Source organism: Pectinophora gossypiella, chromosome 9, assembly GCF_024362695.1.
Source record: "Pectinophora gossypiella chromosome 9, ilPecGoss1.1, whole genome shotgun sequence".
Classification (NCBI taxonomy): Eukaryota; Metazoa; Arthropoda; class Insecta; order Lepidoptera; family Gelechiidae; genus Pectinophora; species Pectinophora gossypiella.
Genome location: NC_065412.1, coordinates 4789111 through 4805288, shown reverse-complemented (window position 1 = coordinate 4805288; position 16178 = coordinate 4789111). Strand labels below are relative to the sequence as shown.

General features: G+C 36.8%; 2 protein-coding genes across 2 annotated transcripts in view; both read left to right on the top strand.

Annotated features, from left to right (window-relative positions):
• The first annotated feature begins 55 nt into the window (after positions 1-55).
• On the top strand, positions 56-3336 carry LOC126369908 (methylthioribose-1-phosphate isomerase-like). Its single transcript, XM_050014510.1, has 8 exons — positions 56-244; positions 345-524; positions 1522-1620; positions 1822-1958; positions 2038-2246; positions 2335-2498; positions 2639-2840; positions 3078-3336. The coding sequence occupies exons 2-8, from the start codon at positions 393-395 to the stop codon at positions 3200-3202; spliced, it is 1068 nt and encodes a 355-aa protein (XP_049870467.1). The 5' UTR covers positions 56-244; positions 345-392; the 3' UTR covers positions 3203-3336.
• A 988-nt stretch (positions 3337-4324) lies between these two features.
• LOC126369451 (disintegrin and metalloproteinase domain-containing protein 10-like) overlaps positions 4325-16178 on the top strand; it is a 57222-nt gene continuing 45368 nt past the window's right edge. The window contains exon 1 of the mRNA XM_050013871.1: positions 4325-4832. Within this exon, the coding sequence (XP_049869828.1) occupies positions 4772-4832 (61 nt within the window). The 5' untranslated portion in view covers positions 4325-4771. The remainder of the gene's footprint in view (positions 4833-16178) is intronic.

Sequence of the window (16178 nt, the reverse complement as noted above, 5' to 3'; positions counted from 1 at the left end):
CTGACCCTTAATTACGCGAGTAAGAAAAAAAATAGATAGCTGTCACTTGGCTGTCACTGTCACTTGATTGATGACCCACTTGAGGTTATGTCTTCGAAAAGTTAACTGTCGTGTTTTAGTTAAATCCCTAATTTATTGTTTTTTGACTGTAGTGTTAATTTGATTCACTAAACTTTTGTACCGGTACTTTTGTTTCAACCGCATTAATTTTGCAGTTTTATTAACTACACGTTCATCATCATAGGTGAGATAGTTATGTACAAAATGATCAGTTTATTTATATCTATGTTTACATTCAAAAATAAAACTGTCGCTGTACCTACTTACCTTGAACTATTTTACAGAAGTTAAGAAATAGATAAGTGCACGTTTAAGAGTTTAGTCCTCTCAAGATGAGCCTAGAGTCAATAAAATACAAAAGAGGAAATTTAGAAATTTTAGACCAATTACTTCTCCCCATACACACGAGATATGTGAAGGTTCAAGGAGTGGAAGATGGCTGGAAAGTCATAAATAAAATGCAGGTAAGGATAATCTGTAATATCAGGAAAATCCAAAGCAGTAACACAATTATTATAACTTTAGAATTTACATATTTTCCTGTTCAACTTTTCTGTTATAATAGTTAGTGGTGTTTGCGATTTATTGATGATGTATATCAGTTACATGTACACCATTATATTATGAAGATATTCTATTACATTATTACAAAAAACTTCATCTCGTGTAACTTATAACTGATTAGAAAATAGAGGCACCTCAAATGTTATCTCATGATTGCTTATCTCTATAAAAATAACAGACATGTCTCAATTCTTTAGTTAAGATGATAGCTTATATAGGAAGATAAGAGTGCCATACACAAAGGCTGCTGTACTGTTTGTTATCTCTGCTAACTACTTACATGCACATGTGTGCTGATTTTATTATTAAGTTATTGAATCAATTTTAATTTACTATGAACAATATTGATTTGGAATTATTATCTGGTAGAATAGAATGTTCATTAAATATTTTTAATTAAATACCTATTTCGGAAACCACTGCCCTATTTTTTCCCTAAAAAAGTAGCATGGAAAATGCTGCACCAACAAGAGTGTGGCTCTTAAATTGATGATGATGACCTATTTCGGAACTCCAATGAATTCTTGAATTGATTTGCAGCTGATTTGATAATCTGTAAGAGACTGTAGAAAAAGGACTAGGAAAATGGTAGTTATCCCGTCTTGCTATAAATGTAACTCTGATTAACTCAATTGAGGATTATATGAGCATGAACTTGTATTTTGTTTTGTTAACAATTACAAATTAAAGCCAAATGACTTTATTGAGTGGTAAATAACTTCAATAGTGAATGCAAAATTGTTGAGACTAAACTAAGATCTATGTACCAATAATTCTGCAGAATTCTGCTGTGCCCAGCAGAGTGTTTCAAAATTTAGTTAAATACTTTTTAATTTCGACTAATATGCATGTGTGCATACTTTTAACTTATTCTTTATTTTCTTCCATTTTCTTTAGGTGAGAGGAGCACCGGCAATAGCTATAGTCGGATGCTTATCACTTGCTGTTGAGTTACTGAAGGACAACTCTTCTGACAAAAAAATCATGAGACAAGAGGTCAGATAACAAATTAACATTTCAATAATACTGACAAATTACATTTGAATAACAAATTAATTAGTTCGTCAACTATTAATAATTCAATTTTATGTTGTTATTTTTGGATCTTCACTCTCTTCCAATTATAATTTTTTTTACCAAAATTAATTGCATGCCAATAAACTAATTTTTGTTCTCTAACATGATCCCTAATTACAGATTGAAGGCAAACTCAATTATTTGGTATCTGCACGGCCAACAGCTGTAAACATCAAATTGGCAGCCGACAAACTCATAACTTTGGCAAATGACTTGAGTGCTGATGAGAATGTTTCCCCTGACGATTTTAAAGAGAGGTGGGGAAATTATTTTACTTTCTATAATTTGTATTGCCTAAGAAACTTAAAACTAATTTGACATTAATTTTTGTTTTAGATTTATAAGTAGTATAGAAAGTATGCTAACCAAAGACATAGAGGACAATAAGGCTATAGGCAGATTTGGTTGTGAAGCGATATTGAAAAATTTGGGAGGTGATGGTCTTGTTCGGATCCTTACACACTGCAACACGGGCTCACTGGCAACAGCTGGGTATGGAACTGCTTTGGGAGTTATAAGGTGTTTATATGAAAGGAAAAGGATTGGTATGTTGACATCACTGCAATCAAATATCTATTACACTTTACACTTCAAATAATGTCACTGATTGTTTCTTATATTACAAAATTTCAGAACATGTATACTGCACGGAAACTCGGCCTTATAACCAAGGAGCTAGGCTAACGGCGTATGAACTGGTTCACGAGAAAATTCCCGCGACGTTGGTCGTCGATAGCATGGTTGCTGCTCTCATGCATGCCAGAAAGATCACCGCTGTAGTTGTTGGGGCAGATAGAGTAAGTAGTCCTATATTTATGAACCTCCATTTGATTTTGTTTGTCATACGTCGGCAGAATAATATAAAAGCATAGTATGATTCATGTGCTCTTACTGTTGACGTCTTTATAATATACGGATTTAATTTACGCAATTACAGGTGGCAGCGAATGGTGACACGGCGAATAAAATTGGAACGTATCAAATAGCTATAGTTGCCAAATATCACGAAGTGCCTTTCTACGTGGCTGCGCCACTGACGTCCATAGACATGTCCCTGACTTCTGGGGAGAGGATCAAGATCGAAGAGCGACCTGATCGGGAGATGACGCACATTGGCGAGCATCGCATCGCTGCAGCTGGTAATATTATGTCAAACATTAGCTAACATTATATTTTTTAAAGTTGCTGTAGTTTCATTGTCTATAATAGTAATGATTGTGAAAAATGTTGTGCTTCTGTTAAGATAAAGTATAAAGTAATTACTTATTATAAGATTTAGGTAAAACCTTGAATGTAAAACAGTGCAATCTAACTTGTTATTTTACATTGTTGTTATGCAAAACATTTATATATCATGGCATGGTTATTGTCAACAGGTATAAAATGCTGGAATCCTTCCTTCGATGTGACGCCAGCCTCTTTAATAACCGGCATCATAACTGAAAGAGGTGTATTCGATCCTGATAAATTAAAGGAGATCATTCCTAAGCTATCAAATTGAATGATTTATTAAGCTGAACATATTAAACTATGCTGCGTTTCCCATTGCTCAAAACTATATTTACGTAACAAAGGCTTTTATAAACTGTATATATATTTTGTTACTACAATATAAATAAATGTTTGTTATACAAAGCTACTAATTTTAATTATCTCAATACAAACTATCATTTTAGTTATAATGTTACAAAAAGAAATATCAAAGAGTATAAAAAAGTACTTGGCTATGATTTGTATATTAAAAATGATAAAATTATTTTCTAAAATACTTTGTATAAAACACTTCTATCGAAGCTATAAACAGGGTCTAGCGTACAACAGGTTGGTAAAGCTAATCCAGAGTTAATTGTGATTTAAAAAATCCCGGGGCTTTTAATTAAATGGGCTTCTCTTTGTAATCACATCCGTCAAAGAAATTATAAAATTGACTAACAAGATTTTTACTAAATAGGTAGATACTTGCTGAACGCTGACGATCTTTTGCCTGCGTACGACTCTAGGTAGGTACATACCAAGATTTTATTCAAAATTCCCGGGCTTATTTGTTTTTTTTTAACTATTCGGATACACTTTTCAACTGATATTTTCTGTTATGGCCCTGTAAACGAAGCATTGACTAAAAATAAAAGAGTTAATGATAGCCATGAATCAAATTCTTTCGAAATTCTCTGTATTACAACGTATTTCAATATAACATTGTGCGCCTAATCCTCCTCGACCACACCCTGAGTTCTTACTCTATACAAAATTCAGTCTTATCACGTAAGTGCGAGTAAGATACAGTCTACACTCTTTAGCTTTGCTTTAGCGGCTTACGACCCTATAGGCTTTATTTTGCTAAATAGGTATTTAATTAATAAATAGTTTTACAAGGGTTATTATTTTTATCTCAAAAAAAAAGATAAAAGATGCTATGTCTGTTATCCATAAAATTAGAAGGTTAAATGAACGTAATATTGTATAATGCCATCTATTTTTTTTTAGAAACATGTGTTGGATAGTCCCTTAATAGAAATCATTTCATAAGTCATGACTTTAATTGTCACCATTTGAACAAATCTTTATTGTTGATCGTATTAGGCATAATTTTATTTTATGTATGTATCCGAACGCAGTTCAAATCCATAATTTCCAACATGTCAGACGAGCGAGACGAAGGAAAGTGGAGATTTTATTTTTAATAAGTATAACTTTAGGTTTAGGATAATCGTTGTGAATTTATTAATATATGGGACAATAAAGCAATAGTGGAATTGTTAATTGTTTGTGTTATAACTTATGTTGCTACGCTCAATTTGGGTTGGTCCGTTACCACCACAGAAACAATTTTTGTTGTTATTTATTGTTTCGATTTCAAGTTTTAACAAAGCTGAAAGTTATGGTGTAATTAACGTACGTTCATACGTGTAAAATGTGTAAAGATTAGAGTTTATTGTAATGTAAATAAAAAATATTTAGTGATCGCGCGCATGCGATTCTGTCAAAAACAGACAAAGGTTTTGTGTGATGTGAAAATCAGCTGTATGTGCGATGACTTCGTGATACCAAAAGTGTGTGTTCTAAATCCACAATGTTCAGTGAAATTGGATACATTACGTTCCTGCTACTTGCCCTGCCGTACATCGAAAGTGGTAAGTGTAAAGTACCTTCATACTTGTCCCTGACTCGTCCTGTTCTTACGCACGGACTTGTTCTACGAAACGAAAACGTAGCCTGATTTCGTCCCATGAAGTATACAATCAATCATATTCACCAGTTTTGTCAAGAGTTACAAATCTGACTATGTTTCAAATACACTTTAAACTAACTAATATCTTTTGATTCTCTAATACAAAACAAATAAAGTCAACAAACTATTCATATCATATCTATAATTACAAATTTTCCAGACATCTGTTTGTTTTGATTTTAAACATATCTTGGTCCGTGCTAGCTGTACTATGTCCCATAATCCCACACTATAGTTTACCAATTTTTACAGCCTAAAATGATAATGATTATAATGCTGGCAAATTAATAAACACACTTATTCTAATTACAAAGCTTTTAATATTATTAATTTAATCCTCTTATTTTTTCCTTTGAGTGAACACCAAATTACTCCCTAACACACACCTAATTACTACTAAACAAAAACATGCCAGTTAAATAGCAATATCATAAATGGCCTATGTACATCCCACTGCTATGCACAGGCCTCCCTCAATCAACTGGAGGTAGTATGGAGCATACACAACCATGCTGGTCCAGTGCGGGTTGATGGAGATGTTTCGGCTAGTAGGCAACGGCTCCATGTGCCTTCCACAGCGGATATAATGCATAACCTGCTATTTTTATTTAAATACAAACTAAAACACCTGCCATTCCTTGATTATATATTTGAAATTTCATTGAATTCATCTAATAATAATATTATAAGTTATACCTAACATAACTTTAATTGAGAAATACAAAACTGCCTTATACTTTTGATTTGAATTTTTCAAGCATGACCTAAGTTAATTTTTAGGCATCACATCCAGTTTAATTTAATTTCAAGAGAGATGGGCCCCTTCCTAATACTTCATTATTATTATTTTTTGTAAAAGACAAGCACCAAAGCTGCTAAATTATTTTCTGAGGAATTTTGGCTTGCCCACATAACATAACAAATACTTTATTGCACAAACAGGAAAATACAAAATACAAAACTGGAATAGAAAGAGTCCACCTTAATAGTGATTACTTATGTTTCTATTCAGTTGGATTTAGTATAACTTATGTATTTTTATACTTTCATGAAAAAACAACAAATTTATGAATCAGGCCAAGTAGTTAATGCCATCTGTGGCAAATCTACAATAAGCCACGGCAAAACACATAAAAATCATAAGTAAAGAATTTTTAATTCTTTAAATTATATTTCAAAATCAGTAGGTAGGTACCCAATAAATTATCGCAAAAATATTGACATTGAAGAAAAAAACCGTTAATGATTTTCTCTACCCATCCAGCTGTAACCCTATTTCAGACAATGATTAATTGATAAAATGCCTATCCATACATTAAATATTGACTAAGTATTATTTACGGACTATCTAATAGCTATCAATATTTTGTACTACTTTCGCCTCGCCTACACGCTATCACCGGTCTCGGCCGCGCGAAAAACCAGTTCCGAAATTGTGAATCATGAATTGGACGCGTTAGCTTGTTGTCTGTGCTGCCTTAAATACCTCCTATTGGTGCCAAGTGAGCCATTGAGAACAACGGGATATTAAGGAACTTTAGCGCTAATTGAATAAAACCTGTTTGTTGAAAGTCTATCGCAATGTAATTTAATTGCTCCGAAAAATAAATCTCTCGGCATTTTTGGCACCGTTAACGTGTGCGTATTTTTTAATAGGTACTTAAATTATATTCAAAAATATCGTTAATACAAACTGTAAACAGATTTACTCCCATAACGTTGAGTATCTATTTAGAATATGTATATGGGCGTTTAGTAACCCCGATTCAGATAACCAAATAACGCCATCGGCGAGGTTTGCAATTGCTATTCCACAATCTGTGCACGCCACGTCATATTAACACAGTGCCTACCCATTATTGCTTCCTACGGAGCCAAATGGACGGGAGGAAATATCCACTTTGAATATCTATTTGCATCCTTTGGGTTACGCTTGTCGCGACCAGTAATGTAGGCTCATTATATGACCTACAGTGACTTACTGTTATGCGAACTTTATTTTGCACAGTCACGATATTAATGTATTAGCTTTTCAATTACTTAGTAACATAGTTCGGGCTTGTTTTTGGGCGTTATTGGTAAACTAGAAAGCTATCGCGGATATGATCTAAACTTCTATCGGCCACTTGTCGTATTGTAACGTTCGGCCTTGCGCCCTCGCCGCTGCTTGATTTATTCGTGCCCTGTTCCAGTTACCAAGAAGTTAGAGTACCGAGATCGTGCGAAAAGGCTACTTAAGTGGTCCGTTTTCGTCCATTCCCGTATCGTGAACGGTTTCAGTAAAAGCGAGAGGAAAGAGCGCTTATTTATACCCCTATCTATAGCCGTTACAGACTCAAGAACAATGATCGCTGTCTGCCGTTACGACAAGAGATATTTTTCTAAAAGGGCCATTGGTTGGTCGCTAATGTATCTAACCTAAATATCGTTGTAGGTATGGCTTTATTTCTAATCCAAACAACATTTTTTTTTCGAGCCCTGATTGTATTGTTTTATTCCCGGGTTTTACTAGACTGTGAAGAATACCAAGAATATCAAGCTTATAACAATAATGAACAAACGCATATGTAACTCATTATTACATCTCAACGCTATATTCAGAACACAAGGAAGATTGTTTTTCTAAATAAGTACCTATCTCACTTCAGAATTCAGTTAGGTACATTACTTGATGTCAGTTAGTTGTAATAGACGTCTGCGTAATTAAATCATTAATCCTGTGCGTATCGATATGGTCCACGCATAATTTAGTGACATGTCAATTACCGCTAATTAATATAGTTAATTAGGCTTGATAATTCCATCATAGAGATCCTTGTGCTGGAAGGTTTCTAATTACAAGATAAGCTGTTGCGTAAATCCGCTGTTTGTCTTGCCGCGGCTAGAACGAGCGTCCGTCCTCTTCATCCGCTCCACTTTACCGTTACTCCTCTGCAGTGACACATCGCACACTATTTGTAACATATTTTTAACAAAAGGAACAATAACCTATTCATATATACTTGTCATTTAACTATATTCTACTGTAACATTATTCTAGCCTTGGAGGAACAGTTAAATCGTGTGGAAACAGGATAACTAAAGTGTTATTTATAATAGTACTAATAATGGACTTCTTAACAAAGTATATTTGACAATTTACTAAAATAACTAATCTTATTCGAAAGGATAAAGTCGTGTTGTACGAATATCCACAATGACTAACCCTAACGGTCGCTATAAGTCATAACTGTATTGTAACTGTAACCTATAACATACATTTTAAAACCATCTTCTATTCTTAAAAAATGATCAAAGTACGTCGTACAATTGGTGTCATTAGTTAATTTTATTGTAGTCATAACCATAACCGTGGGTTATTGGTAGCATACATGACAGCCGCGATGCGCACGCGGCGCTCGAGTTGACGCATCGCGGTGCGTGCGCTGTGGCGGCGACGCGATGCGTTCGTTGAACCGGCGAGGTCACGACCATCGTGACGTGTGCGGCTTATAAACTCTTTCCGCACTGGCTGCCAGCTGCCGGGGCTCCTGCCGCCGCGCCCGCCAGACCGGCAGACACCCAGGACTACCGCCTGACAAATTACCCTGCACGTACAAAACCCGGTTGAAACGAATTCCACATTTCCAGGCAGTATTTAAACCGATTGGAAAAGTTTTTACTGCTTCCGACAGATTTATAGTTGAGAGGTTAACCGACCTGAATGCTTTACTGATAAAAAGCTAGTCAACGCACTATGGCCTCATAAAACCTTTATGGCGAAAGTGGTGTCGCATGGCGCTATAACTCCGCTCCAACGAAAAAGTACTAGATCGCTGAGGGGAACTAAACTGTTACGAAGACCACTGTCTACAGGAAACTTGTTGTAGAACATTTTAAGACCTTTGTTGACTATCAGACACTTATCTGTAAGTGATGAAACTGGCCATAAAGAATCCAACTGTTTACACCACCGTTTTATATTAAACTGTTTATAAAAAGTAAACACTTCACCGCGTAAGAATGTTAAGTAATGAGATGTTATACTTTACTTGGCGTGACACAATCGCAAAGCTATTTTATTATAATACCACCATAATTGCGGATGCAACGAGAACTTCGTTACAGAAGCTCACCCGGTGCAGTGTCATTGTCTCGCATTGTGACGTTACATCATTATATAGCGAACTCGAGTCGCCGGTAACATGTGGCATTATACTCCACACGTGCATCACCGGAACCGATGTGCCTATGATCACTTTTATATTATTAAAACCAGCCATTTCCGAAATTAATATTATATCAACACAACCAACTTCCCCCAAAAACAGCCCGTCTTGATGTTGCATTTGCGACCGACTAATTAGCGTCGCCTAACTCTTAACAAGGCTGTTATGTGCCAATTATGACATGAAAGTTACTGTTATAGCACTAACACCTAAGCTCTAGCTAATTTGCTTCTGTGTCATAAAAGTAGCAGTTAAGGTAACACTCTGTTGTAAATTTTGAATGCATTACCAGCCATTTGACCTAATATTTCATACTAGTCGTGCCTTAATGGTAATAAGTAGTGTGTATAGTGTTCGTGTGAAGCCATATTTGAATCCAAGATCGCGCACAGTCTGCAAGGCCACTTTGGAGTAATTAAATGTTGTAAGGTTAATTTTTGTCCGTCAGCGATTAAACTGGAACAGCCGTTGTTTGTTATCTTGCATTACGTGGCATAAATCAAACCATGTAAGCGTCCTGAACTAACACCACGAAATCTGACAAGTAAACATCGTTGATTCGCAACAACTATATTTAAAATATGATTTGTATTGTAATATTATACAATGTAGCAATTTAAGCCCACTTATTATTTTCATGTGGGAATTTACAAAAAGCAGAATTGATAAAAACTTGAGTAGGCGCTCGTTATCGAGTGTGGCATGAGTCATATCGCGCGTGTGAGCTGGTCAGTTAAATCACTGGCATTATTAAAAAAATGTCTTACGTAGGGCAGTTAGCTGGAGGCGAGACTGTAAATCGTGTTACAGCCTTGGAAGCCGCCACGCTTGGCCGAGCGTGACGCGCCGGGCTCCGAGCCCAACGCCAATATCTTTAATCTATTGTACCTAAGATACTATCTCGCTTAAATTATTCTCGCTAGCGATACTTTTGTACAACTTGTCATATCCCCTCAGGGAAATAGATGATTTTAATTAAAAACAAACCTTGACATACTTTTCATTGGTTTCACATTTACGTGAATTCAAAGAATACCCGTCAGCATTATTGATGCTCAAGAATTTCTGCGTATGCTTTTAAAAGTATGTTAGCGTTCTACCGAGGGATATGAATGCCTATAGCAGCAAAAGTTTCGGAAAAAGATTGTATTAACTGATGGATTCCGCTAAATGTCTGATCAACTATTGCTCGACGAAACGTGTAGTATCTGGGCGATCTGTTGAACAAACAACGGGTGGTATTCTGAGAAGGATACGATTCTCAATGGTCAGTCATATCAGTGAAGTGTACATATCAATCCTCATTGTCAATGAAATACGACCTAAATGATAAGGCATATTCATCTGTTTTCGTTCATTCCATTTTGATATTATATTATATGTAATAATTAACTAGAGTACTTTCATTCTTGGTGTGTGTCACATTATAATCTATTATAGGACGCCAAACCAACTTGACGACGACGTGTGGCTCTGCCTACCACCATACCGTAGTAGTCACTATCTGCGAAGTACTTATTTGAACAAATAGTGTATAGCGTTGAAGTATCAACTATAAATGAAAAGTCCATGATTCTACTCTCTATTGGGGTTAACAATAGAAAACGAAATTACGAAATTGTTTGGATCTGATCTAGGTGTTTCTCCACCAAACCTCAATTAATTAAAGTTGTCTATTATGCTCCATACCTTCTCTTTGTATAAGAATAGAGAAGTACGTGTCGAACAGTTAGAAGTTAGACTGTTATAAAATCCCAAATGTTTCTATCTGCACTGTAAAAGCCAGCTTATTACAGACGATTTAAGAAACGATCTTGTACCGGTTGTCTAAAAGCGGCAATCTCGGAACATCGTCCGCGTAGAAACTGCGACTAATTACGAAGTTGAGTCAGTCGCTAGTCGGCGACTCGGAATGGCAGCCAGCCAGTAAGACGGCGGATAACGTCACTCAGATTTAATGCAGTGGATGCCCCGAGCCCGCCGTCCCAGGGGTTACCCGCTACCCGTACCCGCCAACTAGATATTGCACGGTGTTAAGCCCATTTATTGAACTGTACCACTTTCGCTTTCGTTCGTCTAGGAAATTACTGTTCTCAAGTTACACTGAATTCGTTCGACCAGACTAAACTAGGTGTCTACGTAGAAGAAATATGCGAAATATTTCAGTCAGATCTTAGAATTGACGACAATTAAGATATTTCAAAACTTTATCGCCTTGTTAGTTTTGCTAATTTGAAATGAAATACGTATTTTATCCACCTAATAAGAAAACATTTTCACTTAATCCACTTTAAATACAGAAGTAATTTTGTTAGGCGCTAGATTCGTCTAGCAACTTAAGCGTGTTTCGTTCCCAACAACGCTACAATTTTGAACGCTCTCAATGAATAGATGACCCCTCGAGGCCGGAGTCACGACAAGCCAGACGTCTCAGTCAGACTTGTGATAATACTGTTAATGTGAGTCGTGCTGTTTCTGTTTCTATAGAATTACGTGCGCATGTAGCTAGTGCCCGCTGGAGGCGACGCGATAATCAAGCTGCACAGCGTAGTTGCAAAGTTACTCGTAACTTGCATTGTTAGTGGCCGAGCTCAAGTGGTTGGATAATGAGGTTACCCGGACTATATTAAATACCTGTTACCAACGCTGCCGTTGCACCTAGCTACTAGCTGGCTCTATCTTACTTCTGAATATTATATTAACTCAGGTGCAATGTAAATGATAGAAGCCAATAAATCGTGAACGGCCACCTATTTGCCACAAGTGGACGGGTTTTCCACAGCGTTTACTTAATTAAAGAGCACGGTTACGTAAAGCAAATACGAGAGCGTGATTTATCTACGTAGCTCGTAGTAAACAAGGAACTCTTGCGTATTTGTACGTAGGTATTATCTTCTAAAACCCCGTATATGGCTTATGTGGCATGTACTATTTAATTTAAATACCGAGTCACCCTCTACGTAGACAAATAAACTGGTTACACGGATCATTTAATTGCCACATACAGAGAGCTTAGTCTGTTAATATTTAGTTGTGTTGGGCAAAATCAGTGTGAGAGAGGTCGTCGACCCCGCTTGCCGGGCGGGCGGCGCCGGGCGCGGGCGGCACTCCGCCCTGCAAACATAAACAAACGTTTTGCATGGATACTCGCTTCTCGCTCGGAATAAAAAAACAATTTATGGCAACTAAATCTTTAATGTGCTTTTAACCGCGTTTGCTGTATTTCAGTTAAAATGTCTGTTTCCATAAGTTGCATCATAAAATAATGTAGTTAGCTACAGTCCACATTGACATGCAAAACTAAGAAGTCATTATGTTTCCTCTGTCAGTAGTTAATGATGGCAATTAACTTCTGCACGTGTACCTTCTAGACTCTACCATTAGGTTGATTTATCCTTATATGTAATGCTTGTTTTCGTTTGTCATACGTACAAATATAATATACCTATGTTTAGTATTCGTATTTGAGTTTCGTCTGCTTATTATTATCCATAAGTCGTCGTTATCTTCGTCTAGCTCGACATTCACGAGGGATTACACTACTTAGTGTTACGTTCATTTCATCGCTTCATATTTTTCATTTAAAGGATTGTGGATAGCTTTTACGTTTTCATAACGAACAGCACTTAGTCTCGACGGTAAAATCTTGCACTCTAAAGGTTGGTACTTCAAAGTTCGTTGCTACAAAAGCAAAAATAACTTTGTTATTTATGGCTTATGCGGTTCGCGTTTGAGGATAGCTTTGATATGCAGTCAGTTGCACTCCAGTACGTCTAGTAGTCTATTTGTGTTGAACCTGTGCGTTGTACTTTTATGTCCTTTGTGATGAAATCGAACTAGTAAATCGCGCACGCTATAGGAGGCACAATATGGTGAGTACTGCCGCCTTCGTGGGTGCGGTGGCGGTGGCTAGGTAAAACCAATATCACTCGCTCGGCCGGTATTGCAACCCACTACGAGCGTTACAGAGCTCAACTACTGACTGAATGTTTCAATACCATTTCCCGTTTCACATATTTAACTTACTCCAATGTACATTATTCATCACATCTTTTTTTCAAAATTACCCTGTGTTCATCTTCATTTCAAGGTAAAATTCGAGGAATGGTGAATTCGAGAAAGGATGTTATTGTCTTGTTTTTGTGTGTGGCGTCCATTTATAATAAACAATTTCTATTCTATTCTAAAAACAGCCAGTACTTGTGTTACTTACTGCATAAAATACAAAAGCAAACCTTTAATTACCGTCTCCAATATCGAACTTATAATGACGATAACTTTATTTAACGATAGTAAATCTGTACTTGGCATTTCTTTAAGCTGAGAGCTTCAACTATAACAAAGTTATATTTTATAGATGAATCAAGTTTTGCAGTGGCTTACATTGTAGAATATTTTTATCTGAAGCGAGGGAGTGAGGGTAATTGGGTCACTCGCGCTCAGGTGGGACGCTCGCAGCGATACTTCACGCCGGTTTCCTGTCCTGTTGTGCTGTGCCACCGTGCCCCTGTGCCCCCGTCTCACAATGGAATTGATCACATGGACACTACAACAAACTACGATGTTGTTTGAACACGCCCAACACACTCATTACTAGATGTTCGTCTTGATCACCATACAACATTCACTTATTCTTTTTATGTTATTACGTCTCTTATTTAATTTATAGCATGCTTTCTGATTCTCTCGAAATCATATTGTTTTGGTAGCATAGTGAAATTGTTAGTAATATTCTACCGCTCTGAATTTATTACGTGATTGACGGACAATCCCTCACGCCCAACGCGGCGGTAATAAGGCACAGTTTCGCCAGCGAAAGCAATTTGGTAGAGGATAATGTCACAATAAGTCGAGCGCTGCCCAACGAAGGCAATTAGCGACACATGCCGCCAACACCCGTCTTATGAAACAGCCCTCTAACTATTGCGCCTCCACTAACATTTCTCATATATTTTTCAACGGCCTCCATTTTCTTCGGCGCGTCGCTAAGTCGTTCAGTTTATTATTCACGCAACAAAATCATTCTAAACACTTCTCAGAAGTTGTGCAACAAAGGAACCGAAATTAATGAACATTTTCTGGCTTGTACAAAAGTTCTAATGAACGAATGCCCCGAGTAAAACATCAATAGGAATTCTTGAGGGATCCGTTCGCGTCAGTTTAATTGAACCAGCATCGAATTCGCTCGGTGGCGTACTTTATCAATTAGGTCGCATCGCACGGTTGTTAGTTCCCATTATTTATATTGTTCATTGATTGAGCAATTCTTATATGTGGCGTGTGTAGCTATTGTGTTACATGTTGATTCTCCGCTCCTCTTCGAATCACTGTCCGTCTACTATTGTTTGTGGCATAGCAAAAAAGAACAAAGTAGCCTGCATCATATCGAGTAGTTTTTGTTTTTTGTGTCGTGAAGTAGTTACTTACTAATCTACAGATGATGTCCTTTCAAATAGTGTGTAGTGGCTCTGTAGAGGGAAAGCTTCTATTGATGTATCTGGCCGCTAAGTAATTGGTACAGTCTCTCGGGTATCTCCTGCTTGTGTTTAGTGTTGTTATCGAAAGCTGTTTCTATTTACTGCCAACTAATTACATTTCTTTATCTGTTAAACATTGTGGTGAGCATTTCTGTTAAAGCACAGATAATAGACCGACTTGGAGGCAAGTAAACCTACTTTTACGGCTTACCACCTATCACGTTGTTCTAACAGAAAGCTAGGTGAAGCGTGAGTACTCAGTTCATTTTGCGATTGATGTATACCCTTGACAATCCTATTTGGGAATATAGTCGTGAGCTTATATTCTGTAAATCTACTTATCTATGTAGCAGGTGTACACAAATGTGCAGACGAAATTTCCTTTTGGACTAACAGCATACCTAGTAACGAAGAATGTTTACTTCGCCACGAACCCTTGCTTTGATGAACATGTAGAGGTATATAATTAGCTTTTACACATTCACTACTCCGTCACAACTTCAAAAAGGACCGAATTATGTCGCACTTTACTACTAAGCTTTTGAGTATGGTTTACCAGAGCGCACTACACGTGGCAGCTGTACGAAATGAGTAAGAATAACTAATAATTTGGTTTTCAATAAATTAAATACACTTCGGATAAGAGTTACAAAGCCTTGAACATTATACTGATAATGAACGGGCCTCAAAACAAGGAAAGTTAAGAGCCTAAGCACATCAAAGTTTTAAACCTCGAGGGACAATCGTATAATCCATAATTCCCACTCCTGACAGTGGATCGTCACGTCCCTGCGCTGGTAGCTAACTATGAGAGGGGCTCACAAACGTGCTTCCTTAAACAGTAAAACTACCGAGTACAAACAATCCAACGAATACGCGCAGGACATCAGATGAAGATGTCTTTTAGAAATACGAAATTGTATTTTATCTGTGCAGTAAATATTATGTGGAGTAATAAAAGTATACAGGCAAACAACACACGCGCGTAATCCTTATAGCAAAACGTACATTTTTGATTTAATTTAATAAATTGTGAATCACAAGATGTACGTTCTCGTTTAATCAATAGCACTCACTGTAATAATAAACTTTCAGCTTAGTCTTATTCTTTTACTACAGTGAAGTGTAAAAAAGGATTCCCTATTAGTAATTCAAATAAAGTCAAAGACGTTCATTTAAGTCCGTTTAGCATTTTAACTTTACTAAATTGTGTGATTTTAACTAAGTTTATGTATGTCTTTTCTAGTCTCTCGACGCTGTAATAAGCTAAAACTTCACTCAAAATGAGGTACAATAAAGTTTTAGGTGATTTTTCACGAACCGCTGGGAAACGTCAACGCAGCAATATATTTTCATTGCATCGCATACTAAATGTTGGGGTGAATGGAGCGATAAAGCGTTAGACGAGTGTCTATTCATCTCTACGTTAGGGCGCCCCAAACCTTTCCAAAGCAGTTTGCCCTCTAGCTGTGAATAAACAAGAAAAGTTCCTTCTCTTTTACGGAGCTATCTGGGCGATACATCTATATGGAAATAGATGCGTAGACAGCTGAACTTATTCAA

Bases quoted from the DNA above. Each gene is read 5' to 3' on its own strand.
- LOC126369908 (XM_050014510.1), top strand. From the start codon at position 393: ATGAGCCTAGAGTCAATAAAATACAAAAGAGGAAATTTAGAAATTTTA. The intron at 1,621-1,821 runs GTCAGATAACAA...CCCTAATTACAG, and splicing joins AAAAAATCATGAGACAAGAG to ATTGAAGGCAAACTCAATTA. The intron at 2,499-2,638 runs GTAAGTAGTCCT...ACGCAATTACAG, and splicing joins TAGTTGTTGGGGCAGATAGA to GTGGCAGCGAATGGTGACAC.